Source organism: Malurus melanocephalus, unplaced genomic scaffold, assembly GCF_030028575.1.
Source record: "Malurus melanocephalus ecotype Western Australia unplaced genomic scaffold, MMel_1.1 scaffold_264, whole genome shotgun sequence".
Lineage (NCBI taxonomy): Eukaryota > Metazoa > Chordata > Aves > Passeriformes > Maluridae > Malurus > Malurus melanocephalus.
This window is the reverse complement of record NW_026623496.1, coordinates 413,545-433,611: the sequence shown is the minus strand read 5'-3', so window position 1 is coordinate 433,611 and position 20,067 is coordinate 413,545. Positions and strand designations below refer to the sequence as shown.

General features: G+C 38.5%; 1 protein-coding gene across 2 annotated transcripts; it reads right to left on the bottom strand.

Moving 5' to 3' along the window:
- Positions 1 to 10,047: 10,047 nt before the first annotated feature.
- Positions 10,048 to 19,964, bottom strand: ARMT1 (acidic residue methyltransferase 1). 2 transcript variants are annotated; one of them, XM_057375927.1, is made up of 5 exons: positions 19,881 to 19,964; positions 18,471 to 18,576; positions 17,694 to 17,935; positions 16,127 to 16,292; positions 10,048 to 15,082 (listed from the first exon to the last, which is right to left on the bottom strand). In XM_057375927.1, the coding sequence occupies exons 1-5, from the start codon at positions 19,928 to 19,930 to the stop codon at positions 14,318 to 14,320; spliced, it is 1,329 nt and encodes a 442-aa protein (XP_057231910.1). In that variant the 5' UTR covers positions 19,931 to 19,964; the 3' UTR covers positions 10,048 to 14,317. The 2 variants fall into 2 exon arrangements, with proteins under 2 accessions (XP_057231910.1, XP_057231911.1); XM_057375928.1 differs by lacking the exon at positions 19,881 to 19,964 and adding an exon at positions 18,894 to 19,717.
- Positions 19,965 to 20,067: the final 103 nt, after the last annotated feature.

The window sequence follows — 20,067 nt, the reverse complement described above, 5'->3', positions numbered from 1 at the left end:
GATTCCTGTGAAGACAGCATGAAAACAAAACCATCAGACATCACATTTTTTGGACATTTTTGCTTCAGAGCTTTTTTGTTTTAATCTGTATGATTAAGCTGCTCAAGGGCATTAGTCCAAATATGTTATTCCCAGAGTAATACACATTGAAATTTAGGTTAAACTGTCACTTTTCTACAAGTGACCACTTTCATCTGCAAGTTCAGTCACGAAAACCAGTGCTAAAGTGAGATATTCCACCTCAAAAATCCCATGACCACCAACTGTTTTCAGCTCTGGCTATTTCCAGCAGTTTCTGTGTCTTTAGTAACATTCGAAAGATTCCTATTCTACAAACTTATCCAGTCATTCTTTCAACCCATACAAACTGTAACCAAAGGGAGTTCTCACATGTCTCTTATGCAAAGAATCACTTTGGTTTCTAGACTTCAAGTATACTACACGTCCCTTCATTTTTATTTTAGAAGAAATGTTGAAAAAGCGATGGCTAACAATCTCCTTTGTGCCACTCATGATTTTGCAGATTTCTCATCTCCACAGTCTCTCTACCAKGTTGAAGAGCCCATGCCTACTCAGACACTTGCATCTGGTCCTCCAAGTCAGTTTTTGGCTTGTCATTTGCTCTTTTACTTCTAACCTGTCAAGGTTAAAGTCCTTTTGAACTCCGTTACCTGGACAAAATTTCAGCTTTCTGATGATGCTTTCTCATCCCTGGATATCACCATACTGACTTCCTTTCATTCTTTTTCAAGTCCTGATTCCATGGAAAGCACTGCCTCTGTCTTTCTAGTATGGTATCCTTCACACCACTTGTACAAGCCTTTCAGGAAGATACTGTAGAATCTAAAGGRTGCTTTTAGTTGTGCCCTTTAGATTCTACATTAGGCTTTCTCCTTTTTGTGCTGTTCTGCTYTTCTACAGCAGAGCAGGAATGCACTGGATTTCTTGACCTTTTTTACTTAAGACTTCCAAGAAGAAAATTCAGACCTGAAGTCTTGACAGAGTTTCATTAGACAGAACTTTTTTTTCCCAACCAATAGTAACTATAAAATGCTGAAATGTAACCTCTTCAGAGCATAACTAARTCTAGGTTATGCTCAGAGCACACATGGCCAAGAACCAAACATGGGACTTTTACTCCATCAGYTCTCACACAGGACTGAAATAAAACTGCAGTCCTCATACATTTGGGCATACATTAAAAAATGTAAAACACCCCCAGATAATGACTGCTGGTAGAAAAGTATATTCCAATGAAGAGAGAGAGATCTTCTCTTTATGTTTTTCTACATAAGCATCAGTTTCCATCCTGGCTGAKATAAATTACAAGTTCAGTCCCTACCCATTCTAAATAGGAAAAGAAAATAAGAGCTTGAAAATCTGTGAACATCGAGTAAAATAAGCCTTTACCATGAAGTGCTTAGAGAAATGTCTGATGAATAAAGAAAAGCTACTAGTTTAGACTGTAGCAGCAGATAAATCACCTTGGATTAGTTGCTATAATATCGCCAGCTCTATTCTTTAATCTTTCTACCCTGTGCTAGTTGACACTAGATTAGACCCATCAAGTTTAATTGCATTCATCTCCTTCAAAGACTCAGCTGTGCTCTTTCACAAAGGAGTTGCCACTTTCATCAAGCCAGACTGACACATGCAGAAAACTCACGGCCACCTAGAACACAGCACATAATCTTGGAGATAAAAGGGCTGCTGATTTTCTCAACACTTTATCACTGTTCTGAGGGAGTAAGGGAAAGCATGTGCCATCTCCTCACTACTTTTTTCTTACTTTTCCTTCACTTCACTTTTTTCTTACTTTTCCTTCACTTCACTTTTTTCACATGTACAACCATATGAAATTCTTTAATCTAGAGGGCATTTTTCTCATTCTGTAATACACCAGGGTTTCAAAACTATGGAGATTGCAAACAGGAAAACTGTCTATGCTGTTTCTGTATGTTATTACATTTGTAATACTGTATGAAAGTAGGTTTTTCCTTTTCTTCCCTAAACAAACACTACTTATGACTTTACAGAAAGAAGGAATACATTTCAAAACTGATTAAATAAATACATTTCAGAGCATAGGTGAAGAAAGAAGTCCCCGTTCAGCAACAAAAATCCATGTAACAGCTTTACAGCTGAAACTTCCAAAATTATGTTTTTCATGAAAACTAGATTTATAAATGATGAGCACTTTAAAGATGCAGCTAAACATGCAGAACGATTTAAAAGTAGTTTAAACGAAGCCAGGTGAAAAAGACAATGGGAATTCCTGTTTCACTTACCTACAGTCTTAGTGAGATTTATGGAGACAGATCTCTGTACCCTCCGGTGCCTTAGTAAATATAAAACTAATCACACATGGTAGTACCCACTAGGAATGTTGGTATTATCATCATACTTTCAGCAGTGAGTGTGCATGCTTTCATATTGAGAGTTTTCAATGCTTCTGTGATTTGCCATCAGTCAGTCACAAGACTGATCTTTAATCAGACCTATCAGACAACACAATCAACTTGGCATGACTGTACTACAGGGATAAAATTGGTAATGCAGGTGTGGCACTTTTCTATCTCTGGAAAAATTCAGATTTGCAATGTTTCGTGAGTGATATGTAATCTGTACTATGTAATACGGATTTTTTGTTAGGAAAATAGAACAAATGAAGTGTTAAAAGAATAAAAGACAGTAAATGGAAGAAGTCTTAACAGAGTAACATTCAATCAACTCTAAATAACTTAGGCTTTGGGTGTTACTCCCATTCACATTCTTATTTTTTTGATCTTTTTCCACTTACCTGCAAGAAAATGAAGYTTTCATTTAATTTCACATGCTAAACAGAAGCCAAGCCTATACTTACAATATTTAAGAGCAGTGTCTACTTGGACCTTCAGTTTTTTTTAGTAAGAGAGGTTCTAAAGAAGATCAACAATGGTCCATGTTATCGTTGACCTTTTTTTTTTTTATTTTTTTACCAAATAACTACCTTTATCTCCCTGTAATCCAGCCTTTAGTTGGCAAACTTCATTTGATTCAGAAACAACAAACATTCAGTAGTTTTATACCTATCCTTGTACTTTGAAATACGCCAACCATTCAAGTCACTCACTCCCATCCTGCTTTTGGCAGCTTTTCTGTGATTTCCTGCTGTGTTTCTTATTTCAACGCTAGCAAATGCTGGTACCACTGCCATTTCCTGCACATAGYCAAGACCCCTTTCCCAAAACATATATTTTTAAAAACTTTATTGAAACAGAAAGCCCCAGTAAGTATTTAGGCACCCATCACCACCCTGAGTGATTTGTCTGTGTACTGCTGTAGACCGTGCTCAGGGCAGGGATTTAATCTTCCCCTTCCCAAAGTACCTGAACACATGGGGGCTCACAAACCAAAAATGATGACTCACGAACCTTTGTTGACTTCATTCTTCCTTTGCTTCTACAGAACAAATGGAGGAAAGAGGGAAGAAAGGTTGAAAATTAAACAGATTTGTAATACGATGGCACAAGACATTATTTTTGCACAGACATGCTTTACTAAACTATATCATCGGTTACCATCAGCAAAGTTGGGCATGAAAGCAAGAACACCATGGAAAGGTTTCTCTGGCAGCCTGTGAGCYCTGATAGCCTCCACAGTATTCAAACACACATTTAACCCAAACAGACAACTTCATGGTGACTTGTCCAGATTACATTCACCAGTTCAGCTACACAGTCAGCCATTGTGCAGTGATTGCTTCCTTTGTTACTGCTTTTCAGGTGTTACAAGTTTTTATTTCACCTCTCCTTTTGTCCTGCATCTCTCCTACACTGTTATATTTTAAAAGGAAAAAAGTATCTAAGCAGTAACACAGGATCTATCTAAACTGAAATACATCTTTTTCCCCCCTCACATGTTAAGGTAATCAGTGGGCCCTGTTTACCTGCAAGTTTATACAGGAGTTCGTACACTGGTTGGACTCAGTAGGCTATTCAATGATTTCTGTAAATCCCAGCATCACAACTATCCCAAATCTGCAAGGTTTTTTCTTAAGACAAATCAATTTTTTTTTTCATTCATGAGTGCATATGTGCATTAATATGTTCTAACTTCTGAAAATACAATGAAGCAGCAGGGTTGTATTATTATTATTATTATTATTATTATTATTATTATTATTATTATTATTTGCTGCAACCAGAAAGAAGATGACATCCAACATGAAACATCGGAAGGAATGGGTAGTTGAAAAATTTCCACACCTGGCTACTGCAGATTTTTTCTTGGTAGCAGCAGCCAGCCAGCTGCACACAACAATGAGTATGAGAAGGTTCAGACACTATTCTACTGTTAGTCAGATTTTGTTAGCACATACGAAAACAGAATCACAGAATCAGTGAACTTGGAAAAGGCTTCTGAGAACATTGAGACCCAACAAGTGTCACCTCCAGCCTTTACTTAAACACTGCCAGGRATGGTGACTCCACCACCTCCCTGGGCAGCTCATTCCAATGCCKAAACMCCCCTTCTGTAGAGAAATTCCTCCTAATGGCCAACCCCAAAGTTCCCCTGGCACAGCTTAAGATTGTGTCCTGTTGTCCTGTCACTGGTTACCTGGAAGAAACCAACCCACTGATTGCAGTCACTTCGAGGGAAGGGAAAAAAGGGTTCACAAATTAACCATCTTGTATGTATATTTTAGTCTTCTTTATAGATAATGMTTTGCCAAATTTGACTGTCATGGACCTCAAAATGTATTGATTAAGATATATTAACATAAATCAAAATTATCAAGCGATATTTCACAACTATGTCAGCTCTTCACTTGCTCTTGCACATTAAAAAGTGCCAGAGATACCCGAATACGTTTGATCACTTTCCACTCAGTAAAGTCTTATCTGCCCTTGTTAATCCCTTCTTGTAACAAGGCCCAGCTCATTGATTGCAGTAGGTTTTTTGTTATTGTTATATTCCTGTGGAGTTTTTCTGYGTTTGTATAATGTTCCAGAAACATGTAAAACTAACAGCCCAAAYAAATTACCAAAGAGATTTTCTAAATTCCTCTCAAAAGGGTACTGCACAGCTCTACCCTCCTCCCTGTGCAGTAATCATTGAAAGGTATTACTGAAAAGATAAAAATCACTCCTCCTGGTATTCATCTGCTAACAGGCTAATTTCAAGCTTGATTAATGGGCCCAAATGAAATCTTCATTACAATCAAAATTTCAGTCTTACCCACTACTACTTCTACAAGCAGCATTAAAGCATTTTCATCTTTTGTTTTGCTGTTAGGATGAGGCGACTTTGCATCTAAATATAATAAATGCATTTAATATGATGAAAGACAGCAGTCATCTCAAGGCAATTAGAGAGACACATCACCCACTCTAAACATTACTTATCGTGCTTTCTGGTTTACTTCATTCTTTGTCTGTATGGACAAATTAAGGAATTTGGAACTCCCCTGACATTTTCTCTCACAGCTTTTCCAAAATGATTAACAAGGAGCTGCTGTGTTTAATCCCAAAACAATAAAAAGGGTAATTGCTAAGACAAAATTAAGTGTTTACGCAACGATTTGTGCAAACAACTTGTTCTACTGTTTTTGCTGTATCAGTGTTTAATAGAGTTAAATAACTTCTGTAACAATGGTAGATTTAAAAAMCAGACCATCATAAAATGCCAACAGCTGCAATTTTTACTGCAGTCAAAATAGAAATATTTAGAAAAAAACATTTGTGTGTGCTGACATATACACAATTAAAGACTGATTAATGCTGTGGTTTGATTTACCAGTTGTAACTCACATTTTATAAATATGTAATTTCTAGCATGTTTTTGAGTCCCAAAATCAACAATCACAAACTATTTCACTTCAGGCTGGTTASAATGTAGAGCAGGTTGCTGTCAACTCCATTACTAAATTATATTAACAAAAACGCTGTAATTAGATCATAAGAGTTGTATTTAATAAAATGGCAGTTGGTTTTGTCACCACAAACTACCAAAATTCTGGTTTTTTTTTTGTCTCTGAACAATATAACTTCATTACAAAACTGATGTTCAACTTTTCAGGAGAAAATKAACTGTTCACACACAGATAAATCGTTTATCCTTTGGAACATAAAACTGTTACAAGTTTCCTACTATATCTGTAATACAAGAGTTTGATCCTTCTAAGCAATATCCTCAAGTGTCTCCCTTAAACTCATATCAAAGCCAGCAAACCAGTTTCAAAGGAAGAAGAGATGCAAAGGAGAAATTCTTAGATAACTATAAATTCCTGCTCAATGAAAGCTACTCCCTTCCCCAGCACTTAGTAAGAAAAACCTTTCTGGCCTTGAACTTGTAAAGATAAGCTATAATGATCAGCTGAAGTTCATGGGGCTTCAGTTGCACCATGTACAGTTCTGCACCTGCAAAAGCTCTGTTTTGGGGTGGACGTTTTTGTTTTGTTGTTTTGTTTTTTGTTTTTTTGTTTTTTTTTGTTTGTTTGGTTGGGTTTTATTTTGTTTGTTTGTTTGTTGGTTTGGAGATTTCTTGGGGGGGAGGGGCGAAAGGCGAGATTAAATTTAACATTGCGAGGATGACTTGCAAGGCGGGGGTACAGCCAGCCTGCGTCAGCCTCTAGAGAAACTCCAACAGACAGAAACTATTGATAAAGCGATCAAGGCAAGGAAGGGGCATTTTTCCAAAGTCAGGGCTTTATCCTCTAACGGAGGAACTAACAAAAAGAACCCCCAAGCCCTAACCAAACCAAACCAAACCAAACCAAACCAACCCCCTGTGCCCGTTCTCCCTTTCCCGTCCCGGGTTACCGCGGTTCCGCCGCGCCGCTGCCCCCGCAGCCGCTCCTGGCCACAGCCGCGCCCCTGGCAACGCGTCCCGGGAGAAGGACAAGGGGGGCACGGCACAGGGGCCCTGGGTAGGGAAGGGCGACAGTGCTCCCTGTCTGCAAGTACACGGTCTTCACAAAGGCATGATCACAAGAAATGCAGGGGTTTGCTGCCTTGTGTTTGTTTTCACTTCAATAAACATTACGTGAGAAAATTTGCTCACATTTTTCCTCAAAAAAAATCAGAAGAGGCGAGCGGAGCAGATGGCACTCGAGCAGGAGCTCTGTTATCCAGACAGGCTTTCCTTTCCTTCCCCCCGCAAAGCTGCCAAAGGAGCACCCCCACAGCCCGGAGAAAGCARCCTTCCCCGCAGTGACTGCGGAACTGCCTCCCGCTGAAAGAGCACCGCCTCCTCTTCCTCCTCACCTTTCGTCCARATAAAGTGGACAAACATAAAGAGAGGAGTTGAAGGCTGCAGTRAAAGAAGGTTAGACCTGTGTGTGTATTCGGGCTGCACATGATTTTCTCTGAAGATTCTGTGAGTTCTGTGAGCTGTTAAATCAGCCTCTGGGGACAGTGCCATCGTGCACCGTTTCTGTACTCACAAGTCAAAAAGTCCCTCACCTTTCTCAGGAATGCTGACTTAATCATGTTTTCCAGAGAAGAAAATGAAAAAGCTACCTTTTTATGTCCATGTCCCTGTGTGTCATTTCACTGCTGTTGCCGAGGATGGCCCAGAAGTACCAAAACCACTGTTCTCATTGCACACAAATGCTRGTGCTGTAGCAGAGGAGTGAAACCCAGCAGGGCACTTCTGGTGCTGGAAATTACACAGTGCTGACAGAGCAGATAGGGGTGCAGAGAAGGAYCAAGCTGCTACCACTGCATCGGGCAAAACGCTGCTCCTCATTCTACAATTCCAATCTACAAAGTATTTTTGACGGGTTACATCTGTACTGGTGGTCTTATATAAACCCAGCATAAATCTGGCAGTTTTACTATCCACTGCAAATTTGAACAAAAAAAATCATCCTGGATTTGTCCAGCATTTGACTACAGCCTAATCTGTTCTACTACTGGAGCGGCGTGCAGATACAGGATTAAATGATTGCGAAACTTTCTCCTAACTTTCCTAAGCATGTGCTCGAGCACACTTCCCCATCCCTGGTCCTGCAGTGCCACGGCTGGTCCAGGAGTTACACTTCAGCTGCTTTTGCACCCTCGGTGATAGGAAGCGAATGCTTATGCAGCTGTATCTATCCGCAGATCTATGAAGTTATTTGCCTATAAAAAAACCACACTTGAATCTGATGAACTGTAGCAAGAGTAAAAACAAAGGAGACAAGGAAAAAAAAAAAAAGGATGAAGTGGAAACGTCGTGTGACACTGAAAAAGAACAGTGTTTTAGGCAGTTTTAGGGAGTGCAATGCCCACTCTTCGAGCCATTTGACTGAGAAAAAACTACCTTATTACACAATGCTGACATTTTAAAATGTTTTACTCGTTTGCTAGTATTTACAAGTAAAGTTCTCAAAAGAATTTCATGTTTCTTTGTCCTTAATAGGGACAGGAAATAACAATTTAGGAAGGGTTAACTCAGAATTTTTCATTATAAGTAATTTCAAGGAGTCCTTTTCAGTAAAAAATTCTTCGTGTTGTGTTTCATGGAAAGGATGTTCTCAGCCTTTCTGAGCAAAGAATGTATCTCAGCACATCTCTTGAATGTATGTATGTACCTAATAATGTCACATTAATTTTTGAAACAAAAAAAAGACAAACTTTCCCTTCAATGAAGGTGCTCAGTGTTAAAAAAGATGCTTAAATTGAGCTGTGTAATGAAACCCCAATTCCACTACACTCAGAAATGTACTAGCAGATATTCTGCAGGTGTTGAAATGGGAATGGATATGTAAAAATAATTTCAAACCCAAAAGTCACATGATGATGTCCCCATGATATGCCCATGTTGTGGGGTCAGCAATCTTCTGAAGGAAATAACATGGCTTTACAACCCTGGACCTGCCCCCAGGGACAAAGGGGATATTGAAAATGTAATGTGCATATGGGGGAAACTAGTCAGGCTTGGGAAAGAAGTGGGAATCTGTGTAAGTGAAAGCTGCTGCTGATGTATTGGGTCATTTTCAGTTTGAGCAACTTAAACCAAAAACAAAGTCCTTGCTAGTCTAAATTCAACTCATGCAGCTGTTTTGTAAATTCACTGTACGTGGAACTTAGGTTTCCACATATGTATGAAAACTCCCTGATTTGCAACTCCCTGGGCAACTAGCTCCTGCTAATGCTTCCATCACAATCCACTGCAGTAGYAGCAAAACTTCCAAGGAAGATTCATGGCCAATCTAACACCATGAATGCAGTCAAGGCTGCATATCCAATACAGGACAAAGGCACTCAAGTGTAGCTCTAATTCAGGATTACATGAAAACAAGAATACGGCCAACAACAGAAAAATGGGGATGTTCTTTATTCACATAAAGACATAGGAGCCCTCGCTGCAAGTTGTAGGCCCTTCTCTGTCCGTAGGAATTCACCTGTCTTCTGATTCCCTAACCTTAGCCCAGGGGTACACATAGTCCTGGAGTGGAAATAGGACCACTACACAGATATACAAGAGTCTATGGGCAGAAGGAGAAGTAGGTGGAAAGACCCTGCAGCTAGCTTGAGGGAGCACTCCTGGGCCCTAATCCTTTTTCCAGAACTGTTCTGCCTTTTACACAGATCATAGACTAAAACTAACAATTATGTGTGTAGATAAACCATCTAGGACCAGAGCTCAGTGTATATCCTGATCTATGACAATGGTATTTTCTTGGGAAGTGGGAGRTAAGAGCTGAAACCTATTCCAAATGCAACTAACTCTATGGTCAGGCCTTTTATCAAGAATCACTTGGAAAGCATCAGCCTTCCCATGGTAGTGCAAGACTAATCAATTAGTAAATATTAAGAAAGCAAATTAAAAACCCATAGTATATCATTTTATATATCTTACCTCAGCTTTTAATCTTTCACTTCATTAGACTTGGAAGAGGTGGTCAGGAAAAATACATTTCTACCACGATGAAATTTTTTTCAAACAGGGAGTTTGAAAGACTATGATTATGTAACTTACTGAAAATTGATACAACAAAAGCAGCATATGAGTACTGAATATGTTTATTCACTGTATATTATCATAATAGGACATTTAGTATTTATTTTYYWKTGTTTTAGAAACAAAGCCAGAAGAGCCAACCCTCCAAAAACCCTTCTCAAAAAACATCTGCAGAATTCACAACTGCAAAGCTGAGGCAGAATGTGGACCAATATCTATAAACTAGTTCTTAATTCATGTAAAAATATATGTAAGTGGACTTTTTCTTTCCAGGGCTGCTAGAAATAGAAGTGTATCAGCAAGATAAAAATGTACAGAAATTTTCAAAACTTTTTTAGAAAAAAAAMCCCAGCAAAACAGAACCAAACCAGAAAATATAAACAGTCCTTTGTATAGGACCTATTTTYCCTCACATGTGTTCTGCCACTGGCATTTGGGAAAGAAAGAAAATTACCATTTTAACCAGCACATTTTCACAGTTTTATTTTAAAATCCTTAGATAAGTGTTAGGCAAATTTCAACTTATATTTTTGCTTTAAATAAAAATAATTACAAACTTTTGTTCTGTAATTTTGGGTAAACAGAAAGCTGGTAAGCAAACAAACTTTAGTGAAAAAAAAAAAAAAACAACAGTTCTGTACAAGATTCCATTTTGGAATTTTTATTTTAGACACAATTAAGGGTTTCTTTTTAGATTAAAACCATTTCATAGAGTAACTTTCATGCAACAGAGGGAACTTTTTTCTATGCTGTCTGACAGCACAGGAGACAAACGTTCACATGGAACAAGTTGTCAAATAGTTAACCACAAGTGCAAATACACTATGAACTTTAAAGAAATTATCTCAACAACAACTGTTAGGGTTTATGATCAGCAAGGTGYGTAAACCAAAGTGTCTTGGAAATATTTAGTTACAGCAAAAGTAACACCAAAATATTTCCAGTTTGCTGAGAACACATGGAGCACCTCTTAGTTCTGGAAGTGATCCTGAAAATGACACTACCAGCTGCAACAACCTCAGTATATAATTACCAGATACATTTTAAGAGATTCTCAATGATTTTTAAGATTTTGAAATTTTAACAGGAATACAAGTAAACTAAAACTTAAGAGAATTCCTTATTATTTCCCTGTCTTGTTATAGAAGAACATTTTATGATACCTGTCTCTTGCATCTGTATCTTTCAAAACCTCATTGAATAAATATGTTTTACAAGTTTATGTACAAAATCTGTTTCAAAGAAAAAAAATTCAGGAACTAAGACATGCACTATTTTAAGCTGGCTTCCCCAGCCACTGAAATAGTGTAACGATGTTTGACTTGCACAAAATTATATAATTTATTTCAATATTCTTACAAGTTTGTAGTCATAAAATCAACTTACTTTCCTCATCAATCCATTTATCTTAAGAAACCTTATATACATAAATTATTGTAGATATCTTACATGATAACTTATCGAGTATTCAGACAGATGTATGTACTAGCTTCCACCGTTCCTGTAACATTACTTTCCTCCTACTTCATCAACAATGAAAGTCATCACCATCAAAAACTGACTTAGAAATGCAGTTCAAAAGGTAGAAGACAAAAATAAAAAGTACAAAATATTGTCTTATTGTGGTTGTCAGAATTACTGAAAATGSTTTTGTTTTTTTGCCCTAAGTATTCAAATAGCATATGAAATTAAAATCTCAAAAATTTGGATGTACAAATCAGTAGCTCCTGAGACATACTGCACAAGTATTTTGGGCAATCAGTTGTAACACAGATGTATAGAAGGAACTTTCTTGAATACTCARGTAAAAAAAATAATGCTATATTACAGCACTTGCTATTGTTCAAACACACTCTTTATGTTGTTTTAACAGTAAATACCACTTAAACACAAGAGGCTCATGCTGCCATTTCACAAAGCTGTATTACAAATGTAATTAACACTGAATAGCTACAAAAGCCTTTCCTATTTTTAAGTAAACTGTAGCAAACATATCAGCAGAGCACAGCCCTTTACTGGAATATCTGTCTTAACAATATTGGAATACGTGTCTTTTTATTTCATGTGAGACTGCAACACTGGCATTACAGCAACAGTGATGTGTTCTTTTTTTCATACAGTCAATCAAAATTTTACAAAAATATAGCCAACCAACAAACATAAAAGAATGTTGCCTGTTCAGCTCTGCCCAGAGATAGCACTTTGCAGTAACAACTATAAAAAGTCAAGGGTTTGGAAGTTATGGCTGTGCATTCCTTACATAGCCACACAGTCACACTGTGCATTRCCATATAAACTTCTCTTTGTGAAGGGTAAAAGAGGAAAAGTGAACTTTTAATCAACTGGAGAATAGAACTATTTTTTTTCAGCATGACATCATGTCTCACATTAGCATTCACATGCTAAGCTATGAATTAAATGTCATACAATACTCTTCAACATTCAGTAACACCATGCAAATGCCACTACATCTCCTAAGTGATTTTATAATTTCTAGGATTCTATTTATCGTAAGTTCGTAATATTAATTTTCACTGATCTCATCGTGAGTTCCCGAAGTAACAGCTTGAAAGCAACCTGGGCACAGGGACACACTAACAACCAGTGAAAAACAAAACCAAGTTTTTCAGCATGTGTAAGGACTGTGTAAGAGGCAAATCTATTTGTCAAGGGGGAGCCTCAACAGTGACTTTCTGACAGATTACACACTTTTAAACCTCTCCAGCAAATAAGGTCAGCACCTTACAAACAATCTGAGCACAGGCAAAGTGTGCAAAAAATTTTGTCTYGTATTCATTTTGGCTCTCTGAGCAAGGTATGATGTTTTCATTACATGTATTCCTCAACTTCCACTCCTCTGTTCTTGAGCCAATGTTGTTGCTTCAAAGTGCATTTGAAACAAGTTAACAGCATTTTCAGAGAGGAGGCACTGAGGCTCTAGTGCACAGATTCATCATGTCCTTTACCTATTTGTTCAAAGCACTAAAGCTGGAGTCCTGCTGAGCTCTCCAGTCAGAGAAGCCTTCAGCAGTTTGAACTTCAGCTTTCTTGACTGGATTTCTAATCTCTGCAGTTCAATCTGGTGCCTAAGGATGAGCATGAATTCACCCTGTAGGAGTACTAAGCCAAAGAAACACAAATCTCAAAATTAGAATCCTACCAACAATACCACACTGTCTCATGAAATTCCTTGCATCTTTATTTTTGAATATGTAACCTTGGAACCTTAAAACACTCTTTCAAATTTAAGAACAACACAAACAGAAATCATCAAAGTCATCAGCATTCAGAACATACTTGTCCACTGCATAAATCCTTATTGCAGAAACATAATAAGCAGCAGCTTTTGAGACCAGGGTAGAAGGGTAGAAATGGGCAYCTAACAACTCCAGTTAACAGGAAACTGTATGGCAAATGCTTCTCTAGCCTGCATTTCTCAGTGCACTGGGATTCTATTTCCRCCCTGAAAATTAAGGCATCCTTCTTAAAAAATAATCAAACAACAAAAACCGCCAAACAAATACATTTGAATAATAAAGAGAATTACAGAAGGAGCCAGCAGTGCTTAAACCTCTTACATACACTGCTGACAGGCCAACTGCAAAATCTGTATTAAATCTAAAATCAAGTTAGTGTAACTGCTTGGGTTCATTAATTGTTTGGGGAGGCTTTTTTGTGAGCTTCTTTTTGGTAGAGGTTCTTAAATAAACAATATCTTCAATATTCTTAAAATGAGATTGTCCTTTCTGCAACTTATCTTCCTACCAGATGGGACAACTTCTCTCCCACAGGCAAAGTAGCTAGCAACATTCACTTGTACTTGAAAATTGAAATTCCCTTTTCACTTCTAAATGAATGTTTACAAGCTGTCACCCAAYAACTTATCACTTAATGCAAAGCAAATTCAAAACATCAAAAGAATCTATCTGGAATTAATTTCTGAGTTCTCTAAAATASTAACTTCCATGCTATGCATGAAATGACACATGGAGCACAAATTATTGWAAAAAAAGTAAATTCACGATAATGTGGGACTGGGGAAATTGTTTCTGAAGCAATTTTTTCACTTGTTAAGCTTTCACTTGTTAAACTCATACCCACTGATGAGGAAAAAAACATTATGGACAACTAAATATTCATCTTAAAGATCTGCTGACACTGGACATTAGAAAAACAAAATCTATTGAAATGCAGATTGATTTACGTATACCAAGACAGTTTATAAATTTTCACACAACATTAAAGTCTTCTGTGGAACAAAAACAACAAATCACTTGGGAGGAAAAAAGTGCAAACAAAAAAGAATCTTTACTGAAGCCAAGATGGAACTGAGAAAGGAATTAAACTCAGACTAAATCTCCCTTTCAGAGTATTAGGAATCATTTAACTAGAGACCATCATCAAACTGAACTATCCCATATTTTCCATTTACCATCCACTCAGGTTCAGAAGCCTGAATTTGCTCACCTTGTCCAGGTTTTAGGCCAACCTGAGTGTCAGATTTCAGTGTTCTCAAACTACAGAGAGGTGCAGGATGAAATTTATTCAAGGCTTGATGAAACGGGACACTATATTCCCATTTTCTGTCTCCCGTCAATTTTCTATAGTTTAGATCACCTTTGAAAAGAAGCAAGTTTGACTTCTGTAGCTCAGCATAGAGGTCAGGAGCAACTTCACTCATACTGGAAAAGTCATGTGGTAAAGTCCAAAACATGTGGTCACAGAAAACCCAAACTCCCTTTTTCAAATTGCCCTCCCAGTTTATMCCACATCTGGACATCCACATATGATTAGCTGACCCCAATTGTTTAATAGTCCAGTTAAAATCATGCTTTGTGGTATCTGATACATACCATGGAATACGTTTTCCATGAAAACAGACTTCATCAGCTAGCTTTGATGATAACAAGAAATCAGCCAACACAAGATCACTTACAAGTTCAAATCCAGCATTATCCAGGATTATGTCAACTCTAACATTACTTTCTGTTCTTATTTTTTTGGCATTTACAAGTAGTGACCAAACCTTTTCCATATCATTCACTAAGATGTAGGGTACCATGTTTTCCAGTGATTGCAAAGGACTAGATTTCTGAGATCTGTCTTCACCAGCTGAAAAGGAAAGGTCACACTTATTGCCCCACAATGACACCTAGAAGGAAGAAAAAAATCAAAAACATTTGSTAAGTCTCATTGTAGCTACATTTTAAACTTTACATACATTAAAAATTTTGTTCCTTTGTTTTTGGTTTAGGTGATAAAGTTCTAACTCACATATTCTTCTAAGATTTTACAGAACCCAACTTCTTGTACAGATATCTTAACATAAAAAAAGATTTTGTGGAAGAAACCAAACAATGCTCTGTATTTACCCAGGCATYAGAAGTGACAAAGATGGAAGATTTAGATCAACAAAAATACAYTGAGCACAAAGCACAAAACATAAATATTGCCCATACTACAAATCAAAAAAATATCAGTGGTGATACAGAAAAAGCAATAATAAAAGCAGACTTATTTTTTTATTACACACAACTAAATAAGTATATTAACTATATATATTTTAAGTACTCACTAATGAGCTCCCTTTGTAAAAATTCATCAAATACTTGGTGTGCACTGTTGCCAGCTAATGGACTTATATGTAATCCTATGATACTTTGGGGTTTCTATCCAAAGCAACTCTATTGCAAGACTAATGCTGTTATGAAGCTTTTAAACCACTTCGGGCCCAGAATGACTTCTAATTCTTTTCTCCGAAGAAAAAACATTTTAAAAACATTCTAAAAACATTCTAAAAACATTTAAAGTGTCAATTAAAATTCACTGTTTTAAGAAATTATCGGTAAACATAAAAAAGTGATCTGGAATTTGACTTAAAATGTTTGAGAGATACTGGTTTTGAAGGAAGAATTGCTGGGTTTTCATACACACAATGAAGAGTATATGAGTATATACTCAGCAGCAGTAAATGTAAATGTCACATTTATACAAGTAACCAAAACTTGTTATAAAATATAAATATTTTCAGAATAGCAGCAATACAGTGTGGCTATTGGGATTCCATCATATTTTTACAACCAAAAGATGTATATTTTAATTTCCATATGAAGTTCACATTCTTTATAACCTCAAAGTTTTGTTTATTTCATGGGAGAGGTATTTTTAATTCTTGTGTTAAGCACGACCAGTTTACCTGAAATAGCTTAAAAAGTTCATCCCGAAGTTGCTTCTCATCTAGATCCTTGATGTTCTTAAGAAGTTCCTGAAAGTAAGTGCATAAGGCAATAACAGCCTCTTGGGATTCAAAGAAATTTTGAGCCTTTCCTTCCTTAAATACATCAAAGTTGTCAATAGGTGGGCTAAAAAGAGAAGGAGAACAAATATGTTGACATACTTCCCACAATCTTTCAGGACAGCACCTGCAAATGAAGCTCGAAGGTCAGCTTTTTCAGATTGTACTACAGGCCCTAGTTAGATTTTCCACTTCGAATTTGTCATACTAGATTTTCACACATCTCAGTAACAGCCTGATATTGCATCCTGCTGAAACAAACACTATGCAAGACACATTCATATTTCCAGCAATATATTCTGAGTGAACGACTGTTCAGTCGCAACAGTTCTGGAAATTGCCCATATAGTGAGCATTTTGAACGCCAATCTTCAGACAAGAGAATTAAAAATGTAACGTACAAGTGACGTAAGGTCAAGAACTGCTGGCCCAATTTTAAATATGTGTGCTAGAGTGTAGTTGCTATATCAAATTATCTTACGGTGATAGAAAGTTATTCCTATGGAAGTCTTTACTATGTTATTGGGAAATTACCATGACAAAGGAGAATGCTGTAATATATAAAAATTATAGATCAATCTATCATGAGACATATCTGCACATAGCCTGTTTGACAAATGACTGAACTTCCATCCAAGTATCTGCTTAAGAGCAACTAAATAATGGACATCAAGAAACTTAACGCTTACTAATGAAAAGTATCTGCTGATACTGASTCCCATTACTGTGTTCGCATCTCTGCAATACCAAGGGTAAATCATGGAGCTTTCAAATTTTTTTGGCAGCAAGGGGATCTTAAACTGTTCATTCCTATCCCATGGWGTTGTACTGGCACATCTCCCCAGTACCATACAAGTTTCTCCTGCCCAGTTATTTTTAACCAGTATCAGCTCCCAAAGYTCAGTGCAACACATGGTCTGCAAGCACTGCTGTAACTAAGAAGCTGGTGCAAAATGAACAACAGGGGCTGCTYAAGATGGGTCTACTACTGTAAGAAACAGTTCTCAAATGGTAACTTCAGATTTCAAGCACCAAAACCMGTCAGAATTCCTGACAAGATTTGTGGCTCTCATACTGTGTTTTAGGCTCAAGAAAAAATTCTAGACCAACAACCTTCTAGAAATGCTACATGATTTTCATATCTCAATTCACATYAGTCTGCAAGGTCAAGCTATGTAGTCAAGCTTAAGAGTCTTCACATAGACCAACTCACCAAAACTGAAGCATAAAAAAATTAACAAGCTTCAAATTCTGCTGAATGGAAGAAGTAAAGGTATTAATTTTAAATCTGAGGTGCAAGATAAAGGAATATGGCAAAAGCTTAAGATTTTCCTTTATCTTACTCCTCAGATTTTCCTTTATCTTACTCCTCCCTCTTTCTTTTTCAGTTTATCTTTCTCAGCTATCTTCTAAAAATGGGAAAGAGCAATGTTTTGCAAAGTAATATGCCAAGCTAGTAAATACCTACTTCTGTACTAATGCTGCATGGATTCTTCGATAGAGGTAACACTCTACATACAGCCAAGGGGACTGAAACCAACTTGGTTCACCATTTCCATTTGGTAAATTTCGTTGGTAGTCCAGGTATTGGTTCCAGAGCACAGCATCAGGCAGCTCATCCTCCAAAGGGGTCACTGGCTTGTCGGTTTGCAGCTCATTCCGCAGTTTGGAGAGGAAAGATATAGCTCTCTTCTCTGCTTCAACACCCTTCTAAAATAAGTGGAGAACAAAAGTTTCTATCCTGAACATTTATTCCTGTAGAGAYATAAATCRACTGTTCATGGAATGTGCGACATTTTAATTGCCAAATGAAAGTCCCTCACAAAAAAGAGCTTGATTCAACAAAATATATTTTGGTGAAAAAAGCTCATTTTAGACCCAATATCCTAGAATGAATTCCATATGGACTTTCTTCTTAGAYTGGACTTTTTGCTTATTAGAGGCAAAGAGTGTTGAAACACAGTCATGTTCAGAAGGTGTTACCATGTATCAAACACTACATCAACACAAAAACCGAAGTAAGTGATGCAGYTGCAGAAGTGACASATCAGGAAAAGGTTAGACAGAAAGRTGTGTTACAGAACTAATCAAAAATAGCTGCTAGAAATTATTTTTTAAAAAATSAGACCAAAGGATTAAGACAAATAATGATTGTATAAGACCCCAGCAAAAACAGGATAGAGAAGGGGTCGCAAGGGCTAGGGGGGAATAAACATTAGGGGAAAACAATAGACCTTACTCTTACCTCGCCATGTTCTTCAAAAAATTCATTTTTATGTCGATGCAGAGTATCAATAACTCTTGTGAGGATCTGGGGCAGTCTGTCTTTAATCGTAAAATATGCAAAGGATCTAAAAGAGAGAGGATCAATATTTTAATATTGTCAGCAAATTGTGAAATAGCTTCTATTTTTAAAAACAAACGCAAGATCTTTGTGCTAGTTTGGGCTGGAGTAGAGCTAATTTTCTTCACAGTAGCTGGTATGAGGCTGTGGTTTGGATTTATGCTGTAAATGGTGTCGATAACATAGGGATGTTTTCCTTATTGCTGAGCAGGGCTTCCACAGAGCCAAGGCCTTTTCTGCTTCACCCCACCCCACCAGCGAGGAGACTGAGGGTGGACAAGGCATTGGGAGAGGACACAGCCAGGGCAGCTGACCCCAAAAGACCCAAAGGCTATTCCGGACCATATGSTGTCATGCTTAGCAATAGAAACCAGGAGGAAAAGTTGGCCAGACAGCCACTGAACCAGCATCAGTCAGCTGATGGTGAGCAATTATTTTCATTTGCCTTCCTTGTTTTCTTGGGCTCTATTTGTCTTTGTTCTTTTTATTAAAATTTATTCTCATTCCAATTATTAACTGCTCTTACCTCAACCCACAAGTTTTCTCACTTTTACCCTTCCCATTCACTTCTCCCCACCCCACTGAGCTGTGTGGTACTTTGCTGCCAGCTGGGGTTATAACAAAACAGCATTGCAAACCGGYCAGGTTCTTGTGACTATTTCTGAAGAAAATTATAAACAGGAATCTTTTAAGRAAGAAAAGCTGAATGAATGGCCCTGCMAAAACAGTGAAAATTTGCCGTTTATTCTAGGCTAAAACGCGACCTCTATTGCTCAGATACCCAGACGCAAAAACAGGGAAATGTAAAACTAAAAGCACAGATATCTGTTTAAAGTTTATCATGTATCTCATATCAACAAGAAATGCACTCTCCCTTATATATTTTATATTTTCTCCAAACGCTGTTTATGTACGAGGACAACAAGCAGAACGCAGCCAGCCCCACAGAGAACGCAAACCCGGCCTGGAGGATGATTTTTATTGTAAGATTTCTGCCCGGTGGGTAAGGCCCCCGGCCGAGCAGGAGCACAGGGGGCACTGGGCCGGGACCGACACCGCCCCAGGGCCCGGATGAACCGGTGACTGCGGCGGCGGCAGCAACTCGCCCACAGCGCCGCCTACGGGTCCCGCAGCCCCGCGCCACGCCGGCGCTGCTGTCTCCGCCCGCCCTCCCGGGCCGAGAGCCGCCCCCAGGCCCCGCCCGGCGCCCGAAGACCGCCGCTCCCCGGTGGCGGGGCGCCGGACGGTCCCTCAGCTCCCACCCGCCGCCCGCCTCGCTGCCGGTGACGAGCGCGCCAGGCCGTGACGGACCCCTTAAACCTGCCCGACAGGGACACCGGGAGCGCCGGTACCGCCGCCATCTTGCTCCGCCCCCCCGCGCGCCGGCGCCCCGCCCTCCCCTTCCCCCTCCCGGAAGCGGGGCCGAGCGGCGGCCGGACGTTATTGGCGCGCGGGCCGCGCCCCGCCGCGCGGCGACGGACGGGCGGGGCGTGTCGGT